The sequence below is a fragment of the Fistularia commersonii genome, chromosome 17 (genome assembly GCF_037954325.1).
Source record: "Fistularia commersonii isolate RoL2024-O1a breed Wild chromosome 17, RoL_Fcom_v1.0, whole genome shotgun sequence".
NCBI classification, from domain to species: domain Eukaryota; kingdom Metazoa; phylum Chordata; class Actinopteri; order Syngnathiformes; family Fistulariidae; genus Fistularia; species Fistularia commersonii.
The window spans coordinates 6590999-6617311 of NC_141300.1; the positions used below are offsets into that span (position 1 = coordinate 6590999).

Consider the following 26313-nt stretch of genomic DNA (forward strand, 5'->3'; position numbering starts at 1 on the left):
GGACTCGGATGGAGGGGCCCAGTGTCGTGCTCCCTGTCTGAGAGGAACGTGCGAGGCATGGGGTGGCCCTGGGCGGTGGGCGGATTTTGTCTGGGAGGGAGAGCTTTCTAGTTGTGTGTGTTTCGTTGTGAAAGCGTGTGGATGAAAATGAAGGGGGGTGGAGGGGCAGCGGGGAAGAAGTGTGAAAGGGATACGACCGTCCCAGCAATATGTACCGACAGATGTATGAAAAAGAATGATGCAGCGGGTGGGGAATTGTCTGTGAGGAGAGTACAAGTTTTTCGCATCGTGTGGGAGACAACTCCCCTGAAGGATCTCCTGGAAAGATTCTGTTCTCAGCCTGAAGCATTTCAGCCACAGAACCAGGAGAGATGGTTTACAGTAGCAATACATGATCAGAAAATTATCAGAGGCGATCACATAACATCTGAGACGCACACACACATTTTACAGCAACAATTGCATAATTCCCCCAGAACACAAATCAAATATCATGCCACTTAGTGACAAAACCATTCTGATCTGTTGTTTGCACGATGATCTTGCGCAAGTAAAAATAAGGGGGGGTACGCATCCATGAGCTTTTTCCCTAGATGCTGAGGGTGAATGATTTTCTATTATACCTTGAAATAAACTCAATTCTGTTGGGGGGCTCCGGTGAGGAACCCCCTCTTCTGTCTCATCATGGTACAACTATCTGAAATGAGTGTGCATATATTTCAAATAAGCAGTTTCAGTGTAGCACAGCGGTGTGTCAAACCCATGTGTGGAAGTGGGTGCGTGAGTCCTGAATGTAACTGTATGTGGAGCTCTGTTCTCTTGGGGATCAGAAGACAGATGAGTGTGCGGAGTCTGTGTGATGCTGCAATATTTCACCACAGACAGTATAGAACCAGGGCTGGATAGATTGTTTAAACTAATCATCTCACACCTATCCACTGGCCAATAACATAAAATACCACACACGTGGTACATCACAACCTCATCAGTTGTAAAGCCTCTTCCACTCTTTGTGCCTTATTTAATCTGGGCAGCGCATCATGTAGATGAGGACTGCAACAATTCCCAAGAGACGGCCCTCCTCCTCTGGTCTCCTTCATGCACCTTGCACTGAGGAATTTCCTGACCCCCCCACCCCTTCCGTCCACCTTGCAATGTGGAATGTCCTAATCTATAGAAATACATAACCACATCCCCATTCCTAGAGCCCTTCAGCATCTCCATTTCCCCCAAAATGTCATTATTCTGTCATAAAATTGCATCATAAAATTGCATTTATTGCCAAATGCTCTGTTATAATCAAATCACCTATTCATGCCATATTTGAATGTAAATCAACCATTTGTTTCTAAAGCTTACTTGACATGCTTCGCATTGTTCTTGAGGTCACTGAATGGGGTTTTGAGACAAACAGTCAAAGTAGCAGCCCCATACCACTCCCACTGTAGTCCATCAGATTAACTGGAGCTCTTTGTTGACACATACAGACCACCTGCTGCATGACAAAGCGCCCCTATGGCAACTACGCCACACTTTTACTTTTTTCTCACCAAGAAAGATATCAAGCCCCCTGGTGCACTGCAGGCAGAAAAAAAAAACGAAACGAAAAGGAAATCAGGACAGACGCCAATCTTCCGCCCATCAGATAGCAATCAGGGCCTGGCAACCTGCTGGCATCCTGCTGGACTGAGATCAGCATGTGGCAACCTGCTGGCTGTCCAGTCGCAGGCAGCCTGGTGGCTGTCACCCAGTGCCTAGAGAGAGACATCCTCTCTGGGTTTTGACAAAGGTGGCTGGTCCTCAGGGATTACCCATTAGCATGCTAGTTTGTGTGTTTAACACTGGCCTGAATGGAGAGGACAAGAGGTAGACCCCCTGATCTTTTCTTAGGCAGGGAAGTGTTACTGTTTCAGCTGCTAATACTGCTCTGACTTATGCATATAATACACATAAATGTTTATATATGAGGGACGTTTATTCTCTATTGGTATGCTGGCTGATTTATTGATATATCTGCTGATTTGCAGTGAAGGACCGTATATTTTATGCATTAATGTGTTTTTTTTAATCTTATTCAACAAGTATTTAGTCATCACAGCTCTAAATAATGTAACTGAATGGTTGTTTCATCTACCCATTGGACAAAATGAACGGTGAATCGAGTTCAGAGGATAGTCGCATTTAGTTTGCCCATTGGGGCCTTTTTTAATTTTATAACCAAAATGTCCCAGAGAGTGAATGACTATCAGGGTCCAATCATGGGATTGATGCTGACAAGTAAACAGGAGCAGGACATAGAAAGCAGCTGGCAAATGAAAGTATTGGTCATCTCCATACTAAAGGACTATTTTTGAATGAATGGTATTTAGCTATCTGGGAGTATGGCTGACCCTCGGTTTCTTTCTCTTCCTGTGTTAGTCTAATGTGTTGTAAAGACGCCTGTATGGAAATGTGCATTTTTAAATGTTTTTTTGTGCGTCTGTGCGTCAGCGACTATTTGAAATGCCGGCCTATCCCTGCTCCCGTGTGTGTGTATGATTATGCGCTCAGGCTTGCTGGCTGGTGGCTGATGATAACACAAGAGGCTGTGTGTTTGTGGATCTCTTAACTGAGGAGATTCCCACCATGCTCAGCGTGTCTGGGCTCTGTATGTTTTTGGGGTTGCACGCGTGACTCCGCCAGCTGTTCTATTCTCCTGTTGGCCCCCTCAACCCTACCCAGCTCCCGGCCCTCGCCGACCCCTCCTTCCCCCATAGGCCTGCTCTTCATCTGATAAGGTACACACTGGCCAAACCCTCAGCAGAGTTCCTCAAAGCCCCAAAGAGCTGCTCCATCCTGACAATACACCCTCCTTCCCCTTCACTCTCACACCATTTACATGTGAAAACACCGGGTCTTATCTCCAGCTCACTGGAACGATGGCACAGCAGCCAAGTGGATGCATGTGTGTATACGTGTGAATAAAAGTGGCCACAAGATAGCTGCTTATGGAAAGTGAATACCGAAAGTGATTACTTTTTTTGTTGCTAAATCTGTATTTATATTCCCACTTGACACTTACACTATTTTTTTTCCTTCAGTGAAAAAAAAATGACAAAAAAAACAACATCAGGATACAGCGAAACCCCAAAAAACCTATTCAGCACCAAATGAAATTATACTGTGAGCTGAGTTTTTTAGGCAGTTTAAGTGAAGTTCGTTGCATTATCTGTGAAAACTAACAGCGGTGATCATGCGGGACAAGACACTCATGACACTCAAGTCTGCACCACTATATTGTAATAATGCCACAGATTTTCTTTAATAACCTTCCTCATCTGCCTGAATAAGTGATGTCCCGTCGACTTTTCATCTAATCTAATTTTTCTGTTGTTTTCCCTGCAGACACAAGTCGGAGGTTGGGGTGGGGGATAGGGTGGACAATTAACTTCAAAAACTACTTCCTGCCCATCACCTGCTATCATGCAGAAAAAGCAAAGCAAGAAAGAAAGGCAGATATAAATATGGATCCCTTTTAATTACAGCCTGTTTAGTCAAGGAATAATTACGCCAGGTTAAGATGAGGTAGAGGAGAGGGAGGCAAGGAGAAAAAAAAAAAGATCCTTACACTGAATGAGATGGGGTGAAGGGCACGGAAATAAGAGATGAGTTAAGGCGGGAAGTGACAGGTAAAATGACGGCAGCGACAAGGAAAAGGATGGCTTTGTGTTGTCAAGAGATGGTATCGCACCCTGCCGCTCAATGTGATGCATATGCTTGGAATTGAGAGGCGAGATGAGATGCTGGGTCTAGATTTGTTTGGGGGTTGTTACAATAATAAGGGAGGGGGGGCATTCATCCATTTACTTGTTGAACATGGTGTCATTAGAAACGCAGATGGTTGCCAAGCATCCAAAAAGATACAAGCAGTCAGGGAATCGAATGAAATTAATGTGAAAAGATATCATATAGATGTTAGAATTTTTTTTAAGAATAGAAAAGTAACAACAACAAAAGTGAACACGTGTCAAAATAAACAAACACTGTGAAGGCAATGAGGCGTGTCTGCTAACTGAGGCTGTAAATTTATGATGGCATCACAGCGCCACCTCTTGGTGTAAATATAACATTATATTGATACTGAGAGGAAGGATGCGGATAGTCAACAGGCCTCCAGATTGCAAGATTCAGCCTTTAAAACATAAATATTATGAAGTTTCTTGAAATACTGCTTCCCTGAGTGAACAGACATATCTATAATGGAAATAATAAATCATATTCAATATATCATATTCAATTCAATCATATTCAACCTTTGATAATGATTTTTACATGCTCTTCGAATGCTCCTGCGTTTTATAACATGAATGATGGATCTGTAGCTGCTTAATGCCAAATATGAGACAAAGCATCCCAAAAAGCTTTGCCATCTTACCTATGTCAATCGACTCTGAATACAATAAGATAGTGCTCTTCAAAATGCTCTTCTTACTTTGTAAAACTGGCTCTTCTTTAAATTTGGTATAACAAGCCTGCTTCAAGACATATTACTCATGGTTGACAGTCATAATTGCGATTCTGTGTTCTGCATGAAGTTAATTAGTTATTTTGTATTGGTTCCCCCCAAAAATTGATTATAAGTGAAGTAACATTTGATGGAAGACTTTGAGTGGATGATTACTGAGGTGTACCTTAATGTTTACAAATCTTTGTATAATTTTAGCTACTGTTGTAATTTCTCCAGCGCTGGAAAATCTCATGAATGATTCATCTCCAAACAAAAACCTAAACTAAAAAAAATAAAAATGTAAACAAAGGCCTTAGTCAGAATTGTATAGTTTTATTATACAGGATAAAGAGAAAAAAATATGGTGATCAAATGTCAAAAATATGTTAATAGTTCACCTTATCACTAGAAAGATATTGAAAATAAATGATAAACTTTTAAAACCAGAAGATATGAACAACAAAGCCAACTGGTAGAAATCTTGTCCTGAGAAGTGTTATAGTTTTTTTCCAGTTTTACAGCGGATAACATGACTTGAATGGTTATACTTTAAAAGTACAAACAGTTGCAGACACATGATTATTCCTTTGGAAAGAGATACAGTTCTGGAAAAGGATAAAATTATTTTCTTTGGTTTGAATGTTATCCATGGGCTTGCATTATAGCATCATACTTTTCCTAAAATTGTGAGACGCAAAGCACCAAGTACAATTCACTGTTACGCAATAACCTTTTCTCTAAACTTATTTCACACTAAATGTGGTTTTGCTTTTAAATAAATTTCTTTATCTTACCTATTTCTCATTTACACTGCTAAACCGCATCTGAGCGGCTCAAAAAAGGGCCGCAAGACAAAAGTACATTGAAACACATATCCTTCAGTTGTTGAGTTCAATGGTAAAATACAACTCTCTGAAAATCAAACAATTACAGTTATTTACATTTGAAATGTCAAGAGCTTCTTGGATGCTCAGTAGGTAGCAATGTAATGTAGCATCATGGTCCAGATTGAACCCAGAAATTATATTTTTAAAAGGCACAAGGGGCCAAACTGGCCAGTAATAGGGACTGACAGAATCTTTAGGAAAAATCACAATTGGCTCTTTTCTCAGAGGAATGGTTAACGAATCTCACATTGCAATGATATGGTTTTTCATAATCCTTACTTAGCATAATTTCATGATCTCTCAATGGTCCTCTTCATTTTTAACATGGAATTTACCACTTAAGGCATGCTAAAAATACAAAAATACAAAATCCAAACTCCACACAAAACCTCAGCTGATTTTCTAAAACATTTCTGCATCCCAACTCGGTGAGAACACATGGTTTGAGTTGAACTACCACACATTGTTATAAAATGTTAATTTCCCAATCCTCATAAAAATGATTTTTCACATTAACAATGAAAAATTATTTGCAGAGCCATACACAGAGCTGTGTGTATGTATTTCATTATTGTTTTTTTTTTTGATTACTTAAAAACTTCAATTTGAACAGAGGAAAAAGCATATAATACTAAGTCATTCAATGTGGCATTAAATAGCTTCACCATGTGTTCAGGTACTTTGAATACCATGTGAAGGAAACTTCAATTGACTGACATTAAATCAAGCACAAACAAGCACAACTTTGCCAAAATTGTGGTACACAAGGAAAGTAATGCAACTTAACTTTGTAACAGTCCATGGTTACACTCCTTCTGCAGTAAGTTGATTGCTAGTTATGCCAAAGCGAGCATATTTAACAAATATCAAGTTGTTATCATAACGACAATTTTTTTCATTTGTTTGTTTTTTTTACTTGGTGTTCTCACCTTCACAATCAGATGAACTGTTTAATTAAAGGAGGCACAATTAAGCAAAAACTGAATGTTTTAACAATGATATGATACTACAAGAACCCAGCAGGGGTCGCCAATAAACAAGGTTGAGCGAATTAATCCAGTGCTTCAGTAAACTAAGGCAGTGAGATCAGGATATTTTTTAGGGTCCCCGTCCATGTTTAGTCTCAGCAGACCAGTGCTCTGGACTGTCCCTGCAGCCATGTCCTTCCCTCAAGCTCAACTGAGAAGACCCAACTATTTTCAGTTTGATGAGAGGCTACAGCTGCTCTGACTCCTCCCCGGAGTTTGAACTCAGCTGTGTGTTCGAGACCGCAGTTCTGGGTGTGGATGGTGCACTTGGATGCACCGTAGGGGGGGTTGAAGCCTCCTGGGGTGCCTCGTATTGAGGCAGCTCTCCCTCTGGAGGTACGTCCCCATCTGGTAGGTAAGGAGGAGGTGGGAGATCAAACCAGGGAGGCCGGCTAGGGAAAGACAGATGAAAAGATGTGTGATTGTATGTTAGAATAAATTGTGATGGGGAGAAGTTAAAAGTGCAAATATCAAAAAAAGACCTTTCTCAGATTTTTATAAGAAAGGCTGAAAGGCGACATACGTCCTTTTATCCAATCTGGTAATGAATTAAGTTTAAATTGGTTTATGTATGTAAGAAATTTATGTATGGTTCACCATAATGAGTAGTTAAACAAAACATTTTTGTTTGTGGCTACACAAACAGATTTATGTACTAATGGGTAAAACAATCTCATGGCATCATGGTTACAGGGACTAAGTCATGACTATCCAATCATTTGTTGGGATTTTTTTTGTCTTCACCTGACATCCAGGACAGCCTGTGAGTATGATGGAGGTGAGTCCATTGACAGGCTGGAGGGGCACAAGGTCCCAGAAAGCAGCTGTAGTGCCTGAGGAGTGGCGTTATACTGGCTGGCCGCAGTGGTGGATCCAGGGGACAGACCCGGACCTCCGGCATGCATGTGACCACGATCCAAGATGACCAAACGGGACAGAAGCAAAGGCTGGTGGTGGTGATGCGAGCCCCCTCTGACACCTCTGGGCAGAAGGGCGCTCCGCTTCCTCTGATGATGGAGCACCAATGCCAACAATGCCACGACCAAGACAAAGATGACAGCGCTGCCAATGACGGCATAAGTGATGCTGGGGTAGTAACGCAGATGGTAGTCGAGTGTCACGTAATCCTGCCCAGGAGCTTCTGTGGGGGACGACAAAGGAGATTTTAAATGAGGATGGAAGCAGGCATAAGGATGTAGGCGGTCGGAGAAAATGGTTGATAAAAGGAGAGAATCCCAGAAGAGAATAAGGGAAGGAAAGAGGTGGGATCACTTCAGAGTTGGTACTGGGGGAGGAGGTTTGCCGAGACAAGATAATTAATTATGACTTTGCAGAGTCAGGGAACTAAACTGCCTGGACCTATATTTTGAAATGCACTTTTTAGTACAGCTTCTCTCCAATACGAGACTAGTAACAAGTACAGGAGCAAGCCATCTCGATCAAAACACTCCTTGAAATGAGGAGAAAACCTCCATGGGTCATGTACGGTGTTACTTAAAAAAAAAAAAGAGAAATTCCACTCTTTATGATGAGAAAGAATAAAAGCTGAGTAAGTCTTTGCATGAGCAAAACAGCTTACAGTACTTGCAGATAAGGCGCTGCTCAAGTCTGCTCTGTGTGCAGATGAGACAAGGAAGCAGAGCACTGGGGGCCATGGCAGATTAGTTTGTAGCAGAGAGGGGTGTTTCTGCAGACAACTTAGGGGAGCGGGGAACTTCACGATGAGAGCCCGGGCAACAAGTAAGAATCACTGAGCAGCTTCAAATCAGGAATGTGACGACTACGAGGCCAGAGAGCACTGTGGCTTTTTATGCCAGATGGCACGAAGGAATAGCCCTTAAACATTTCAGCCAACTGATATTACAGGAAGAATTTCATTCAGGCACTTAGGGTGAAGTTCATTTAAGTGGTGTTTCAGCTACTTGCTGGCAGACAGTGATGTTGTATTAGGAGAAAAGAGAAAAGGGAGATTTATCACAGCAGTGTAGAAAGGCTGTGCTAATGAGGAATGAGCTGCATAAAACTATTTTACAGTTGCGGTTTCAGTTCAAATTACACCGGGGCCTCTTGGGGCTATAAACATCAAACCTCAGGGTGCCTCATAAAAAGTTCAAAATGAACAGTGCAGTAGTTTCTGTGTTCCAGGTTTTTGTGTTTCTGCTTAACATAATTCATATATTAATGCATGTCATGAAGTCCAATGGCTGCTTATCTCTTTCCATTAGCCACGATGAAGGCAGTGGAGGATATTGACCAGAAAATTTGCTACAAAATGAGCATTACAAGATATCTCCAGGTTAAAATCAATAGAGTGAATCTGCCTCCATCTGTAAAGATTACATGTCCGGAAACTGCAAAGAAGAGAATCCTCTATTCAGAGACTTGAAATATCCAGGGCTTATAGTGACTTCATGGATTTTGTGTTTACCACAGGGTAATTATCCCCAAATGTAACAAGCAAAAGCTCCAACTGTCAAGGGATCTGCAAGCAGTGAGCTGGTGTGACCCTGTTTGAGTCAATTATAGGTTTGACTCTCAGAAGAAAAGTAACTAAAATGGCCATGAGAGGAAGCCCTCTGTTTTAGACTGAAACTAAACAAAACATTTTTTTTTTAATTTCTATTGAAAATTATATGAATAATTTTATTGTAATTATATAGATTTTGTTATGTTTTTTAATCTATTGATGGTATTAATTCTGTTATCTTTTATGCTGGTGGGGGAAAAAGATCTGAGAGGTTATACTCCTACTTAAGTGAACATGATTGAGATTCAACAAATAAAGATAATCTAAATCAGAGTTAATAATATGATGTGTAGTAATGTGTAATAATATTGATTCAGCAATATATCACATATTTTTCCACAATTCCTTATTGATTTTTATGCACTGTCCCCTGGTGTGGTACTGTGTCTCCTGGAACTCACAACCTCAAGCAGAACAAGCAGAGACCTCCTGTTTCTAAGGTGACATTTGGGTTCAACCTCCGTTGAAAACAAAAAAACAATGAGAGTGGATTAATCTCAACCAGACACTATTAACAAACATATCATTCAGCCCAATAATCAGAAAACACAACTTACTGTCTCACACACCAAGAAGGATGTTTTCAAGAAACACCGCACGGTGCAATTTTTTTACGATCATAATACAATGTGAAGAAATAGTACTGTGAGCGATGTATAGGAACCCAGGTGATATTGGGAGGTGAACTGAGGTACAAAAAGTTATTGTGAGTGGGATTCATATGGTGAAGTGAAGCTCATGAGAACACATCGATTTGCTTTCGGCCAGGTCAAATGGGAAGATCAAACTTGCAGCCTCTTAATATATCTATATGGTAAGGCCATCTAGTGGTCATCCTCCCATAGCATATTAACTGGGACGAGGGAGGAAAAAGCTTGGATGGTGTTTTTCTCTTTGGATTTTTTCCACACTATTCCTCAATAAACCTGACTCTGGGAGTTAGAAAGAGAGAGAAAGAGAGAATAAATGTTACAGAACAAACCTAAAAGCTATAATTAGAGCTGGGGGTTCAGCTTGATTTTTCCCTGTAAGCCTCCTCCATGTTTCTTCTGTCCATCTGACCTTGAAGGTTCAATAGAATGTCGAGTGCACACACATACTGTTGTAAACCTACCAGCCTGGGATATACCCTATTTATGTGGCGGTGTGTATTCAGGGGCCCCATGCCTTAATTAAATCTAATTCAGATGCTCCACCCGTCCTCTTTCTGAATCAGACACTGACCAATAAAATAAGCCTCCCTTCACCCCTCCTCCCTCTGATTTTAAATTGGCCCGTCCTTCACGCTACCAATTAATTACAAACCGTACTCTTAGCAGAGAAAGGCCAAAACAAAGATGAAATATTTACATAATTACCAGGGGGAAAAAAGGAAAAAAAAAAAAAAACATAAAGAGACACCATGACTGCCATCCTACAATCAGAATTCAATGAAACCCTCGGGGGAGTACAGAGTAATACACAAAAAACATATTTATAATGTTGCAACTTTGAAAACTGGAGCTCATTTAGTGCATTAACATTAAAGGTCTGGGAGACTGTGTCAAATCACACAAGAGATGAAAAGACAAGGAAGAAGAGAGAGCAAACTGAAGCACGCTGCTTTCTTGTATGTTGCTCAGAGGTCCTGTGTGTCCACCCCTTTCATTCTGCGCCCATTACATCTACTTCCAGTATTAGGATGGTGCGATTACCTCTTATATATTCAAAAAGTGGGGTTTTTGCTTATAAGAACAGAGCATGATCCATTGGCCTAGCATAATGTATTCATAGACATGCACATCAAAGAACTGCATGGCTGATCTACAAGAAGAAGCTTTATGAAATAAGATGTTATTCAAAATGATAATATTGCTTTCATTAAAATGATGTGTGTGATCAAACTCCGATGAGTGCCGAACTCAACCATTCCTCAACCTACCGGCAAATCTGACAGTCACGATCAACAAAATGTAATAAATGGAGCTGTCATGATCAAAGTTGAGAATCCAAGTTCACCAGAGGTTTTCCTGTCCAGTCCAACTTGGTATGCTTTTGACCAATTGCAGACGAGCGAATACACTTCTGACCTCAGGGAAGGCAAAGTCTTAAGTAATGGAAGCTTTCCTTTCATAAACCGTTCAACTACATAATAGCCCTGTGTCACATACAAGTCAACAGAATGGAAATGAAGAAGATATGAGTTACTAAACTTATGGGGGTGTCCAGTTAAAACAAATGACTTCTTTTTATGACCAATCAATCGCTTAGGTTGAGGATGAGGTCCTGAAAAGATTTACTTCAAAGCTGGAAAGTCAGCTGTGAAGATATAAAAAACTGGCAAGGATTCGGTTGTATACACTGACCTCTTTTCCATAAATAAGTACCTGAAGGGATTTTATGATACTGATATATTGCAAAAAAGCCTTCCCCTCACATCTCAGAAGCCCCCCTTTTCATATCTATGTGATCAAAATAAATGGTTGGAAATGATGTGGTAGAACTTGTTCCCTCCATTTTAATCATTATAATGTTTAAAATGTTTGTGAAGGACTTCTTGATACAGCTCAACCCTTTATACTGTCTAAATACTGCATGCATACACAGTTTCAGTAGAAATTTGATGAAAATGTTGTTCCTCTTATTCTGAGAGACTGTTATTTCACGTTTTCATGTCAGACAAGGTGACGATTGACAGTTAACACATTTTTTAATGATTTCAGATGCTGCACCCTCTGTCCTAAAAAACCTTGACTTATGTAATGAGAAACTGTCCCAAATCCCAGATTAACATGGAAAAAGGATTGAAAGAAGAAAAAAAAAAGGGGATTTGGACACTACATTGATGTATCCTAATCTGATATGACAAAAATAGAAATCTACAGCACACTATTATTATTATTATTATTATTGTTATTGTTGTTACCCAATCCATTTTTATTTATACATCCTTGAATGTGTGCGCTTTACTGTCTTCTCTCTGAAAGGTATTTAAAAATTAGTCCAGACTCAAATGTTTCTGTTTTTTCACTGAAATTTGACATAGCAGTTCCCTGGTTTAGTAGCAAAACCTTTGTCAAACAGAAATGACAACATTTGCTATGCTTTAATACATACATAGAAGAGCTCTTCATATTGACCCTAGCCTAAATTTCTTTCCTGAAAATCTCCCTGGGTGGCTCCAGTGGATAGTGTTCCACATCGATAACTTCAATGAAGAACTCTTCCAGTAACAGTGGTGCCTTACAGAGCCTGTACTGTTTTCAGCCCTTCATATGTGGAGGTGGGGGGGGGGGTTGTTTGGGGCACTAAGGTACGTCCTTTCAACTCCACCACTTTAATTACATCAGAGTGCATTTTCTCCACATCTCCACCTAACCCCCACTCTCCACCCCATACTGCCTATTGTTACCACCTCTTCTCTCTCCTCTAATGCCTCCCTCTCCTTCAGCTCTGTGCTTCTCAGATCCATTTTCTCTATGCTGTTATTCCACTTCTCTTCCCACTTGTTGATTATTTACCGAGATGCCATGGGGCTTGCCTTTATGGTACATAACAGCTACGATAGGCCTATTCTCTACTCTATTCATTAGAGTGCTTTTTTGGGACATTTATACTGCCTAGCCCTAGTTTGTCTCTCACTGTCCGCCTCTCACGGCCTGTTTTTGCATTTAATTATCTTCCGCCTGCATCAATTTTATTACCCTAGCATGAGAGGAGAGAATTACAGGGACACACGGAGGTCACGTACAAGGCGGCAGTGGGCAAAGTAAAGGGGTTGAAAGTAGAAAGACAGAAAACACGTGGGTATTTCCAAGGCAACATGGTCAGATTGAAGTGCAGTGTCTGTTAGGTATTGTGCACACACATCTACTATTGTAGATTACTCTTCCGAGAAAGCGTAAGAGTCGCAGAGACCTCCTGCATCCCGCCACAGTACCTCTGGTAGCCTAACATTTTTTTCTTGGATAGGTGTTTCAGTTCCTTATTTTAAATATCACTGTTACTATTCATTGAATAGGTCATATCAGGCAAAATGTAAAATGAATCTTTGAGGCTTGTAACAGACATGCAATCATTTTTCCAATGATGCACATTCAAGTTTCTTGCTTCACTGTTTCAATGAAAAGTGCACATTGCGATTATTCATGAATATCAAAGTGATCTTAACTGAGAACAGCAGCTATATAATAATCATACTGTGGCTGACTGGATGTTCGAGATTTTACAGGAATATCATCATGGAGTGAAGATTTGGAAAAATTTAAAATTTAACAATGATGAAGGACCAGAGGTTGAAATTCATCCCGTGGGAGACGAGAATATGAATAAGAAATTTAATTCTGAACCATCATCCCATTTACATGGAATAACAGCTCAACAAAACCAAAACAAGCAAGCAAACAGATGAAAAATGTTAACCTCATGATGGCATGTGGGGAAATGAAAGGATCAATACACAACCTCATTAGGAGCTTTTAGTGCCTCAAAAAAAAAAAAAAAAAGCCAGTATTTTACACGGAACCCAAAAGCTATGCCACAATGGCTTGTAAGCATGGTCTATGTAAACACTTCATCATATAGTCTGTATGATGAATTCTCCCTTTATATTACATTAAATATTTGATCAACTAGACCTATATTCCTTTATATACATGAAATGCACCTCCCAACCAGAATGCAGAAAACCTGCATAACACTGCAGTACAAAATTACTCAGTGAGCCGACAAAATAAAAACAAAGAAGACTCTTTTGAGGACATGACTAAGTATCTGTGCATGCCAACAATCAGGAAATTGTATGCAGAGACAGGAGCACAATGAAGGCTGATATTGGCTCACAATGTGCTCATTGCTTCAAATAAGTTCCAACGCAGTCCATTGTCTGTCTTTAACCAGACTGCACTGCAAATCAACAGCAGACAAGCTGGTAAATCACCGAGATACAGGGCTTTTTGAATGGAATGCACTCCTTTATTCTGATTGGCTATTTGCCACAGAATATATATCACTAACAACCATTAGAATATGCTCTACTGAGGATGAATGAAGAAAATGAAATGAAAGGAAACTGGGATGAGAGGAAAAAAAACCTCCATATATCTTAATTGCCACACTTAAAACACATCTGAATAAAGAGAATTGAGATATTTCCCCCTCTTTGGCTCATTCTTTAGGGAATAAGATAGGGGTTGCACAGATGTGCTGTACTTTCCCTGTGCTCTGAAGACTTATTCTATATTCACAAAGTACGAGGTTTAAAAAGAGTCCAAAGTGAGGAGAAATAAGTCCCCGGTATCAGCATTCCAGGGTTTGCTGCTATAAGACTTTAGCTGTCTTACGTTGATAGGGGTTGGCCATTGAAGTACTTTCCCCCCCCATTGCAGTTACTTTTACTGAAGCTAATTACAGGTGTGGGGCTGCTGGCTCATTTGCCAGCTCTGTTGCCACAGTAACGGTCATGACTGAGTGATAAAATGAGGCACAAAAGGAGTGACAAGTTCAGCAACCTCAGCACTAGATGCCAATAGAGAAGAGGGAGGGAGGAGACCGCTAGGGGGCAGACAAATCATGTTTATTTGGATACACGCGTGCACGCACGTGCGCACACTTACATACACAAACAAACACACACACTTCACCCGGGCTGAGAGGAAGGAGGGACAATCTGGCTTTTAATGTGCCCACGAACAGATGCACAGCAGGGCAATTACCATACAGTCCCCTCATAGGACATGCCAGCCACGAACATATACTCAAGTTCATCAGATACAAAGTTCAAACACATCCATGCACCCAGGCTCAAACACACATATACACTGCTCTCAGATTCAATACAAACAAAATCCCTGAAATCTTTTCATCCTGGTCCAGAGCATGCTAACTAAAACCCCTGCCACATGGTGGGGGAGTTTGAAAGAGGAGGGAGGGGGACAGTCACAACAACTTGTGGTTGGCTTTTGCCTTTCTCTTTAACTGAGTGGAATCAAAAGGGAGAAAAAAAAAAACTCTTAAAAGTGACTGGTCGCTATACTCAAAACAAAAAAAGGTAGGAAGGAAAATAAAGCATAAGCTACTTAAGTTTTACAGTCTATGTAACACCCTTTTTTCATTTAAACTTTGGCCTGCATCTGGACTAAATCAAAAAAGATTTATTCCAACTGATTCTTCTGCATTTTAGCTTTTAATCACACGATGTAAAACTGGTAATTAGAGTGGGAATTCGAACCTTAAAGCTCCCAAACAAAACATCAAGGTTACTGTGGAGGGAAAACAATGAAGGCTCAACACTGGAATGATGTTGAACTGTTTTTCACAACATCTTGGCATGTAGTTCAGCACAGCTTCTTTTTATTTGTAACTAGTGATAGCACATTGTCTCACATAATAGTTCTGCGATCAAATCTGTTTTATCCAGTCACATGTCAATTCACCATGTGCAGCATTACTATATTCCATTTAAATACAATTTTCTTATAAAAACTCTGTTTCCGGATATAAATCAAAAAGTCATTTCATGCCTACAATAACTACTCGCATTGAAGGGCAGTCAGGCACAGCTGTATAATAACACATTTGAATTACAATAACTTTATCAGTAGTGATTTTTAGAATAATTTTACAATATTTTGTCTTTGACAAGATTTCAGCACTAACATTTAAATTCATGACAGCCAACCTTAAAGGCGGTCCTTGTCTGTGTCCAAATGTCATAAATGACATAAGAAGACTGCTCTGAACCTGACAGTGTGCTGATGCACTGGCTTTGTTCAGACATTTTCCCTCGAGTATTCAGCCAATTTTTTTAGGGATTAATGCTTGAGTAGAAAATGGGTGGTTGATTAACATGTATTTTGCTTTCATAACCAGAAAGAGAGAGAGAGTCAATGTGCGAGAGACAGAGAGAATCAAGCAGCTGAAGACTCCAGATTTTTCGTAGGTGGAAAAGAGTTACTGGTTGTACGTCGCTACCGTATGTGGCTTTCTGATCTACTGGTAACCAGTTTAGGATAAACTTTGCCTCTCATCCAATGTTAGATCGGCTCCAGCCCCACTATGATTGAGCACAGGATAAGCAGTACTGCCAATGAATGAATTATCACATACTTTTGTATAACTCATGGAGGAATGAAAGTATTTGACATATCTAAGGTATATATTGATATATATCTTAATGTGATGTATATTTCTAAAAGTTTACATCATAATTCTTGTAAATATCACACCTAAGTCCTGTGTTCAGATTAAAAACCTCCATCTGTACATTGCCATTGTTGTGGGCTTCCTAGTTTAAATCCTTTTTCAAACACAGTGCGTCAAATGCACGCCCCTCTTAAGGTAGGGTCCACTCAATGTGAGTACCAGCATCACATCACTCTTCTGCTATTGGCATTTACAATTGCCCATAATAGCTATGTTTGCTCATCCATTTTCACATCCAGCAGCTGACCTAATCCTCACACCAAAATGTGCGTTTTAATCATTGTCGACTTTACTCCACAAACTGCCATTTGTAGGAAATATATAAAAAAGTACATAAAATCTGCCACCTGCTAAGTCCTAGACTCATCATGACAAGAAAGCAGATGAAAAGAATTTTGCTGTTAGAAGACCATGACTCGAATGTGGTGCAGACTTTTGTGAGAAATTCAAGAGGATATTGGTGCCGAGGCCCATTGTCTCTGTTCCTCTCTGCTCACAGCACTGCACTTGAAACATTCATGCTTATTTGTCTGCACTATCTTACAGAGGAAACATGTCTTCTTTGTCAGTACAGATACACGGCTTATGAGACAAGTAACCCTCTATGGAAACTGTGACACAGAGATATATTTTATCAAAAAGAGATGTTGAAACAATTGATGTTGGACTAAAGACTATACAAGTCTAATGTCATCTTATTGCGGATATTGGATTGTTCATTAGGTGGATGCTTGACACTACACAGTATTTGCAGCATATGAAATAGTTTTATCATTTTGACCTACACTTATGTAACAACCAGTGGAACGCCACAATACAAGTGGCGGGTTGTAAAATTTATGAGACTGAACACTAATGTAGTACTTTCAGCTAGCCTTTTAACTACTACTCTGGAGTGATTAGAGGTTTTGATATATCCTTTTCTTAAGGATAGGATCAACCGAATTGTACTCTGTAATGCATTATTTTTCTGCGGAGGATTTTCTGCCAGCAATGCTGCAACAATAAAACATATCCGATTTAATTGATTGAGGCCTGATCTGCCAAGCCACCCTGGAAAGCAAAGCATGTTAACTGCTCTACGACTGGACTGTTCCAGATCCCTTCAGCATCCCACTATTAATATTCATGTCCCATGCTGTCACCCTGTTCCTGTTACTATGCCCTATCATGTACTATATGTCTGTTCTCATTAGCATGCACAGAGAAAGATGAGCATATTGTGTGTTGTATGTCACCCATATATGACTGACCGTTGCTTTTCTCTTCAAAACTCTACATGTGTCTTAGTAATTTCCAGAAAAAAAGAAATAAAATGCCTTTAAAATTTATATTGTATGGTTATCTTTGTGTGTGTGTGTGTGTATGTGTGTTTGGTGGTTTGGGGAAGGAAGGTTGTCATGCTTGATCGGACCTCTATTTGCCTGCCCTGTAATAACTTGTATGCTCCATTGCTTGCCACTATCAGACCCCCACATAACACTCAGTCAAAGCTTACGGTGGGCATCCACAGGACAGCGGGAGGAGGGGTAGAGATAATGGATGACTTCAGCATCTGGAGAACGTCCGTAGAGTAGGAGGAAGATTATAGTAAGGGACCTGATATAAAGGACACAACAGGAAGTGGTTAAAAGGCTTGAGTGAGTATGAAAACGTTTAGAGTTAGTTTGTGGGTTAGAAAGTACAACTGACAAAGCTAAAAACAGGTGACGTTTCCTGTCCATGATAATAATAGTGCAAACCTGGGAAGATACTCTGCAATTGAGAATACCTGGAGTACTGTCTAAATTGCAAGATCGCTAAACACGTATATTTGTGAGTTTATTTGCTCTAAATAAAATGCTTACTGAGAAAATGTAAATATGTTATTTATATACGGCATATGTAAATTTAAGCATAGAGTCAGCAGATTTTTTTCTCAATACCAGTGGTGGTTTAAATAGACTGAAGAATTTGTGTTTGACCTTTGTCAGAACTCAAGTAATTTAAATTAATTTCTTTGCAGAAATTAATTATTTGTGTATATAAGTAAATGAGGTGCCAGTGTATAGAAACACTCAGTACGGATGAGGCAGGATAACTGTATATAAAACAGTTCCATTAACCATTTTAAACTTTCTTGGTAGGATGATTCCCTCACTCTGCAAAGATTGCATTTTATATCAGTATTTTTTCATAGTGATTTATGTCTTTTCTTTATAGGCTTGAGAGGAGGTGAGAGAGAGGAGGGTGAGTCCAGAATCAAGTTTTGCCAATTACTATTATTGTTATTATTATTATTGTTATTATTATTCATTCAATCATCCTCTATACTGGTGGTGATGACTGGTTTACTGTACTATCATGACGGCTGTTTTTGTATCCATAATATCAAACATCACCTACAAATTTTTGTGTTTGCTTATGCTACATCTTTGACCACTAATCAATAAGTTAACTGTGTCTAGACAGTATGGTATTGAATGAAAGAATGAAAAAGAGCAAAACAAAAAAACAACATAAAAATGAATTTGTATAGTATTTGTGTACTTATTTTCTAATGATGCTTCATTTGAAACATCTCAGAAAGATTAGAGGTTACAATCTAAAGTAATCTATGTATAATTTTGCCATTTTTTGATGAGTACAGTACACTGATATGATCTTTTATTAATATTTTATCCTCAAGAATGGACACTGACATCTTGCTTTTTTCACACAGACAGTGCATGCATGTGGAAACAAGGGGTCTGATTTTCTTTGAGTGACTGCTCTTGATGGAAATCTGTGTGATTTAATGTACAATACATACCCTTGTGCAATAACTTGGGAATTTTTTTTTGTTTAAGACTTACAGAAAAAGGACAAAGAAAATTTTGAAAGACCATACCAGACTTAAGCAAAACTTTCTTTGCTGGATCAACTTGAGGTCTAATCCTACTATAGATACAGGCAGATAGGAAAGAAAAAAAAAGGAGATAGTGAAGTGGATAAAGCAGTTGGCTGCTGTAGCACAGTTTAAGAACACTATGTATGAGGAATGTTTGTCAATAGCTTTAGATAGTAGCACTGTTCTATGAAATACCACTTTTTATAACGAGGGAAATACAGAAAGGCTGCAGGGACTGCACTAACAAAGATACTCATCATTTCTTTTTTTCTTTTCATATTGAATGCTTCAGCTGGGTTCCACAAGCTTGACTAGTGATGTCAGGGAGGCCATTTTATAAAAGAAAAAAAGGACAAATGAGGAGAGTGAGAATTGCTGAGGATCATTGAGGGCTTGAATACAGGCCCTTCCAACAAAACTTGATGGGTGTGGTTACCACGGTAACAATTCTATGGGGCCACAAGGTGAGGAGAGGGTAGCTTGAGAGTGGATACAAACAGAACTCGAATATGCCGGACGCATGCGCACCAAGATTAGCCTAAAGCCTCGATGTGATGAATATGGCGATTTTGGTTCTATTTGGGGCTTGTGTGCATGCTTAGGAATGCCAGCCACAGGCTTAAAACTGTCTTCGTGGAAGGGATGGCAGACTACTAGAAAAGTAGCCCACAGAAACACAGACAGAACAGCAGGCAGAGTGACATACAGGAGTCACAGAGGAGTCACACACTTCTGACTGCCTCACTGACAGCCTGGCTGAGGGAAAACTGACTCATAAAACTTTCATACATTACTGATGTAACACTATTTTGTGTTTCCCCTTCAAGAACCTTGAGCTGGGTAGTGGGTGGGAGAGGGGTGCGTGTATTGGGGGCGTCTAACTGTTCTTGGAGTGATAGTGTATCTTTTCTGCATGTGGGTTGCTATCCTGGTATGTCTCAATACTACACTGTTTCACTCTTTGTATTTGATCTGCTGCAAAAGAAACACATGATGTCTGCAGCACAAAGTGGCTTATTTTTATACTAAGTTGTCAAATATCATTCACATTTCATTAGTATCATCGTGTTAGCTTTGCTCCTCCTGGGGACAAGATGCATTTGGTAAACGCTGTAAAGTACAGTAAGTGCATGAGCAGAAACTTCCTCTGCTACTGACTGAATGGAAAAGGTGCATGTGTTTGAGCCCATAACCAAATTGTTTGTATCCTATATGTAGGGCTTGGGCATGTTACAAGTGGCTAACTTTCCATGTGACCAATACTAGACCAATATAAGGTGAATGAAGGAAAAAAGAGGCAGACTGATTTTTATTTTTGGACTAGATGTGGAGACCCAACAGCATTTGAGAACAGGCAACGCTCTCTCTTTGCATAACAGTATTCCCTCAAGCCCATTCATCTGTGATTGCTCTGGACTCTGAGAGCTTCTGCATTTCTAGAACTGCAAATAAGTGGTGAGAAGATTTGAAAAATAAAAACTCCATGACGTAGTCGAATGACAACCTTAATAGACTTAGTAAATGGCCTTCTTCCTGTTATTAACCTGTACGTGCAGCGTCTGATAGTGCGTGTGTGCAAAAGCAGAGCACACTGTTAACGGGGTAGCTGAATTGAGCCAGTGAGGCAGGCTACAAAAAATTCTTTGTTCACGGTATGCCCCATATATTTTGCTTTTACAGTAATTCTCTCAGCGCATTGCAGAGAAGACAGGTTTGGGGAGCATCATTCGATTTACCGTTGTCATGTGTCTGTGAGAAAGCGAGAGCGGGCGTGCTGTTCCACAAACAGAAAATCAATATGTGGCAGACAAAGTTTTTATATTTTGTGAGGAAGGAATAAATGAATAAAAAACCAGACACTTCCTTAACTTTTCTTTGAGTGGTGTTTTTTGATAAATACGCAATATCAAAGTTCTGTCTCTTCACCAAAGCTGGCATCCTTTGTTTCCTTCTTTGAAAAATGGGAGCTAAACAGTAGAGCTCCAAACAGCCACATTTCTTTAAATGATTTGTGCCCGTTTGTTAAAAATCCTCAACAATCTTTCCTAACAGAATTTCGGACATATTGATGAATGCATGTGGTAAAGAATTTAACAAGAGCTGCACTTTAGCATACACAAAACATAGCAGAGGCAAAAGACTGATTTTTTGATCCTGAAATGTCAGATGATTTACTCCACAATTTCCACAACTTACAAGGCAAACTTGAGATATTGTTGGATAAATCACTGATCTATTCCTGCTAATGGCAAAGCCAAACCGAGACAGGAAAAGAAAAAAAACATCTTTACCGTCAAGAAGAGCCTCTTGTGCAGCTGCTCATTCTTCCTTTAGTGAAGAAATACTCCGGTTCTCATATTCTATTTCACCGTTGAACATAATAAACTTCAGAGAATGATAAATTAACTGGAATTACATATGCTCAGACCAGAAGATAAGACAGTGCAAAAAATTAGCCCTGCAGAAATGTGATGTAACAAATTAGACCGGTTTCTTGACATCTACGTCGAAGCAGTGCACATTTGTCTTTCTTGGGAGGTGGCATTTAAATTAGTTGATCCTGCCATCCAAAAAAGAGTTATGATCGTTTTTTAAATTAAATTTTAAGCTTCTGTTGATTGACAACAAATCTTAATTTACTTTTAAACCTAAATATGATTAGTATAACAACCTAAAACACTAAATACACTTGCAACCCAAGTAATCAACAGGCCAAGCCTCTAAAATGCATATAAATAGCTTGTTAATCTCTCAACCACTAAAAAGCGTTCTGTATGGGGATGATGTCAACAGTCCAATTCAGCTACATTTGAAATATGTCTTTTTGAATTCCTTTTCCTGGGGCTTTTATGAAAATTATATCCAATCCATCAATCAGATAGTATCATGCAATGATTACTTCCTCAACTGCATCAGTTACATTTATGATGACAAATTTGTTTTCTTTAGTCTTCACATTGTAAAACAAGCTGAAGAGATAATTTGACTTGAATGTTGAGTATTTGGTGAAAAGGAGATAAGAAAGAAATACTAGAATTAAAACATTGAAGTTGAGAATTCTACTAATTGATCTTGAATTTCACCTCATTAGTCCTTTAACAAATGTTGTGCATCAGAGAAACTGCGAGAGAACATAATAAAGCCAATTAACATACAACTGTAAAAATATAAAGTTTCTTCCCATCCTTCTAGATCTACAAGGTAGATATAGTGTTAGTCACACCCAAGGTCAATTGGAATATTTTAATGGTATTGAAAGCAAATTGTCCAGATATCTTGGAAAGATGGGGTTATGACCAATAAGGCGGCTTTGTACGGTTACATATTTATTTCTAAAGCAATCCTCAATATGCAGGTAAAGAGTATATCCAAAAGACTATTTTAAACTCCACTTGATTAATAACTGCCTGTCAGCAGCAGTAGGGAATTCAGTTTCTCCTTACTCCTTTCAAAAGGTAGCTCTTGTCCTTTTGTAATTTTACTGATAAAATACATAAATGTCTGTAAAAGCAATAAATGCAGATTCAGTCATACACTGAATAGCTTGCTGAACATAAAAGTTATCTTAATGATATCTACTCTCCAGCAACATCATCAAAATATCAAATAAAAGAATGCTAAAAAAGTCTGCTCTTTACCCCTTCAGCTCCAAATAATTGCTGGTGCATCAAAGCTGCCCTGGAGGCTTATGGCAGCCTGTTCACTCACAAAGACACCTATTGTTGTTTTTTCCTCTTAATTTATCACTGTTGCGTAGTTGCCACTGCACACATTAATACACTAGTGCAAACACCAGTGGCTAAACAGTGCCATGGGTCTACATGTTGCAATGATTAGGCTGTTGCTCTGTTAAAAGCAAAGTGTGCACTGCAGATACAATAAATTGAGTTGTGCATCAGTCATTCTTAGACTGCCCCTCTTAAATATGCCTGTTGTCCCTTTGTGCTTTGCTGAATGCCAACAGATGAGATTACTAGCGCTTCAAAATGGTGGCTGTGGAACGGCTTCTTGTAAATATGTCCCTTGACAGGTTAGTGTGCTTACTTTGTCAAAACTAACCTTCTATTTAATGTTAGCATTAAAAAGGATAATGGAGGCCTAACAATATAGAGGCATAAAATAAAACATCTTTGTAGCAGTCTATCTATATTTTCATGTATCTGCATCTAAGAAGCTCCTGTGGGACTGGAAAGTGAAACCCAAGCAATTGAAAGTTAGCTGTTTCTCCTAGTTATATGACCTTAAATTCCCAATTGTAGGCTAATCGAAATTATTTTAATACTGATTGGTTTCAAGCAAGTTGTGTCTTAATTGTGTCTCAAGTGAAAAATAAATCAACAGAAAGAAAACACACAAGCGAAAGATAGAGAAACAGATTCATGAAAGTTTTAAAAACTTTGTGGTCAAGGCCACTTAAAACCATTTGATCTTATGTGCTTTAATCAAACACATCATGACCTTTTGCAGGACAAAACAAATACGACCAAAGTGCAAATCAACACATACACGTAAATAGCGATTTTCTACCATGCATCTATATGTATGAACATATTCAGGAATGGCAATCATGGGAATACGGTTAACGGCTTATCTGTTAGAGGTACAGTGAGCACTCTCCCAAAGAAAAGACACATGTTATCCAGGCGGGCCAAGCTAAGATAGCTCTGGTTCAGAAGAGACGGGTCAAGGGAAGCCAGACCAAGATCTTGATTCAGATTAGGTGGGATAAGCCCAGCATCGAAACACCATGTAGACATTTGTAAATACACACAAAATAGTAGATTTTGTTGTGGCCAAAATGGCCACATCAAAAATACTGCAGTAACACCATCTTTGCGCAGCTATGACGATTTACTAAGACACTCGAGCTTGAAATATCACTTCCCACGTACGATGCCAGCCCTCCCGTGGCCCTTGTTCTCCCAGATTCTTCCGCTGGTTAAGAAATAGAGCAAGACCCCTGATGCCCATTCCATCTAATCCTCTTTCTTTTAATGATAGGCCTGGTCAGGCTGGTGGAAGCAAAGGGAGCCCCTGTGCCCCTTTTATCATACTTGAACAACAGAGCAACACACTCCAAGCTTACTGTCATCTCATGCTCTTCAGCTCATCTCTTTCTTCAGCTACAGTGGAATCAATGGACTTTGTGATAGAATATACAACATAATAGTGTTTGTGGCTTCATTTTCTTATAGTGTGACAGTTTCTGTTGAAGAATAATGGACAGATTTGAAAACAGTCCTCAAGGGGAAGGTTAGAACATGGAGATCAGTGATAAAGCTGGCCTCTGCATGTCTTCTGAGATAACTCTGAAGTTGCATATTGCAGGGCAAGGTGAAGGCCAATCTATGAAAGGCACTGGTCATGCATTTTGCACAACATGACAATCAATGAGAAATAAAGGGGAAAAGAGAGAAGATATTGTACTTTGGTTTGCAGAATATATTGTTAGAATGTCATCAGACTGCGGTAGTCTTTTATATAGTCCATCGAACCTGTCTCTCCTCCTCCCCCTCCCATTTGCATCTTATGATACATCAAGTGAAACACACATACTGTACCTAGAAATAGCTGAGACATCTTCGTGAAGACCAAAAAGACTGCAAATCAATGTTGGATTCCTTGCATGGAGAATTCTCGAGCATTTTTCAACTTACTTCCTGGCTATAAATTACATCATGAGCCATGAATGAATGAACACAGATTAAATTCTGTCGGTCAATAGTCTTTGTAAGCCAGATCTATTCAGGATCAATTTTTCTAAAATCAATTCATGTTACCATACTGTGAACATGCAGGAACCCTGTGACTTAACTGATTGGATTTTAATAAAGGAACGTACTCCTCCCAGATTCAATGTACAAAACTTTTTTCCACCTTTGGTTGTTTTTTTGGCTCTTGCTACAAAAACGTGAGTATTAACTATTCAAAGAATATATACTGTGTTTTGCTTTTGAATATATATTGTGTTTTGCTTTTCTCCCCTGGACATTATTTTCTCAGTTATGTTTTCTCGGCTCGAGTTCCCTCAGAATGTTCAAAGAACATTAATTATCACCTTGTAGTTAGTAGGAGCTTTCTACGATATATTTTAACATATGCAGCTGCATAATTCGCAATACGCATGCTTGTGCACCTTCAAAATAATTCATTTAGTCTCAGTACTTAATCCTATGGCAAGGAAGCTCATCTATCAGTCATAGGCTCAGGCTTGAATACACATTTTTCCATGACACACAAATCACAATCTTTGTTCACCACAACCACAGATGAGGCAGACCACACATCGAGGCGTGCCACATAGTGCAAGGGAGTAAACTTTTTGTCCATGTCACTAATAATGATGCTTCAAAACCTGCATTATCTGTGGCCTAAAAAAAAAAAAAAAAAAAACCACATTAGAGAGGGTGATCGTGTGGCACTGTGTATTTCACAAATACATTTCACAAGTAGAAAGTGTGGGGAAGAGAAACTGTGCCCCAATTTCACATTAAGTATAACATGGTGAAAATATATATCACAAATAAACAACAGGTGTTTGTTGACTACAAACATATGCTTGTATTGTTTTTATGTGTGTGAACTTTTGTTGCACGGGCAAAATTCAGGGGATGGAAGTTATTCGACTCTTTTCTATAACCATTTGCGGAGCAGCTTTAATTGTGAACTGCAAAAAGAAAGACAGGTAAATGAAAAGACAAATATAAGGAACCTCAGTGATGCTATATGATACTGGAGACTTGTCTGTGGAGGTTTTCAGTCATCAAGGTCATGGTGAACTCTTGTTGAAATCTTCTTGTCTTGACAACTAGACTTGAATTTCTTCACTTGAAGATGTTTCACCCCTCATGGAATGTCTTCAAGTGAGGAAATTCTAGTCCAGTTGCCAATACAAGAAGATTTTCGACAAGAGTACTGGAGGGATATTGGCCTCTGGGTGGTGCTAGATTAAAACTATGATCAAATCGATTAGGATTCATCCACTGACGAGAAAGTGAAACATAGTGCACAGCACACTAAAATCAAACTAGTGAACACATTTTTTCTGCATGCAAGTACTGCAAAAAGTGAGTGGCACATAGATATAGCTGTAGAACAGAAACAATATCAAACAGGGAGAAGAAGGACTTAAAATATAAAAATAAACAATCTGCTTCCTTCCCATCAAGGAGCGCAAAACTACATTGACAAAAAACCCTTTCCAATTGAATTTAACAGAATAAATTCAATAGAAAGACACATACATCATTATTTTAAAGAAAAGGACATTTTATACATGCACAATACCAAATGGAAGGTGCTTTGATAGGAAGCCGGGTTTTATTATCTGGCAC

General features: G+C 39.2%; 1 protein-coding gene across 1 annotated transcript in view; it reads right to left on the reverse strand.

The window, feature by feature from the left end:
- Positions 1–4803: 4803 nt before the first annotated feature.
- ldlrad3 (low density lipoprotein receptor class A domain containing 3) overlaps positions 4804–26313 on the reverse strand; it is a 74017-nt gene continuing 52507 nt past the window's right edge. Inside the window, exons 5-6 of the mRNA XM_086163470.1 lie at positions 7146–7542; positions 4804–6793 (exon numbers count right to left, since the gene is read on the reverse strand). Of these exons, the coding sequence (XP_086019596.1) occupies positions 6589–6793; positions 7146–7542 (602 nt within the window). The 3' untranslated portion in view covers positions 4804–6588. The remainder of the gene's footprint in view (positions 6794–7145; positions 7543–26313) is intronic.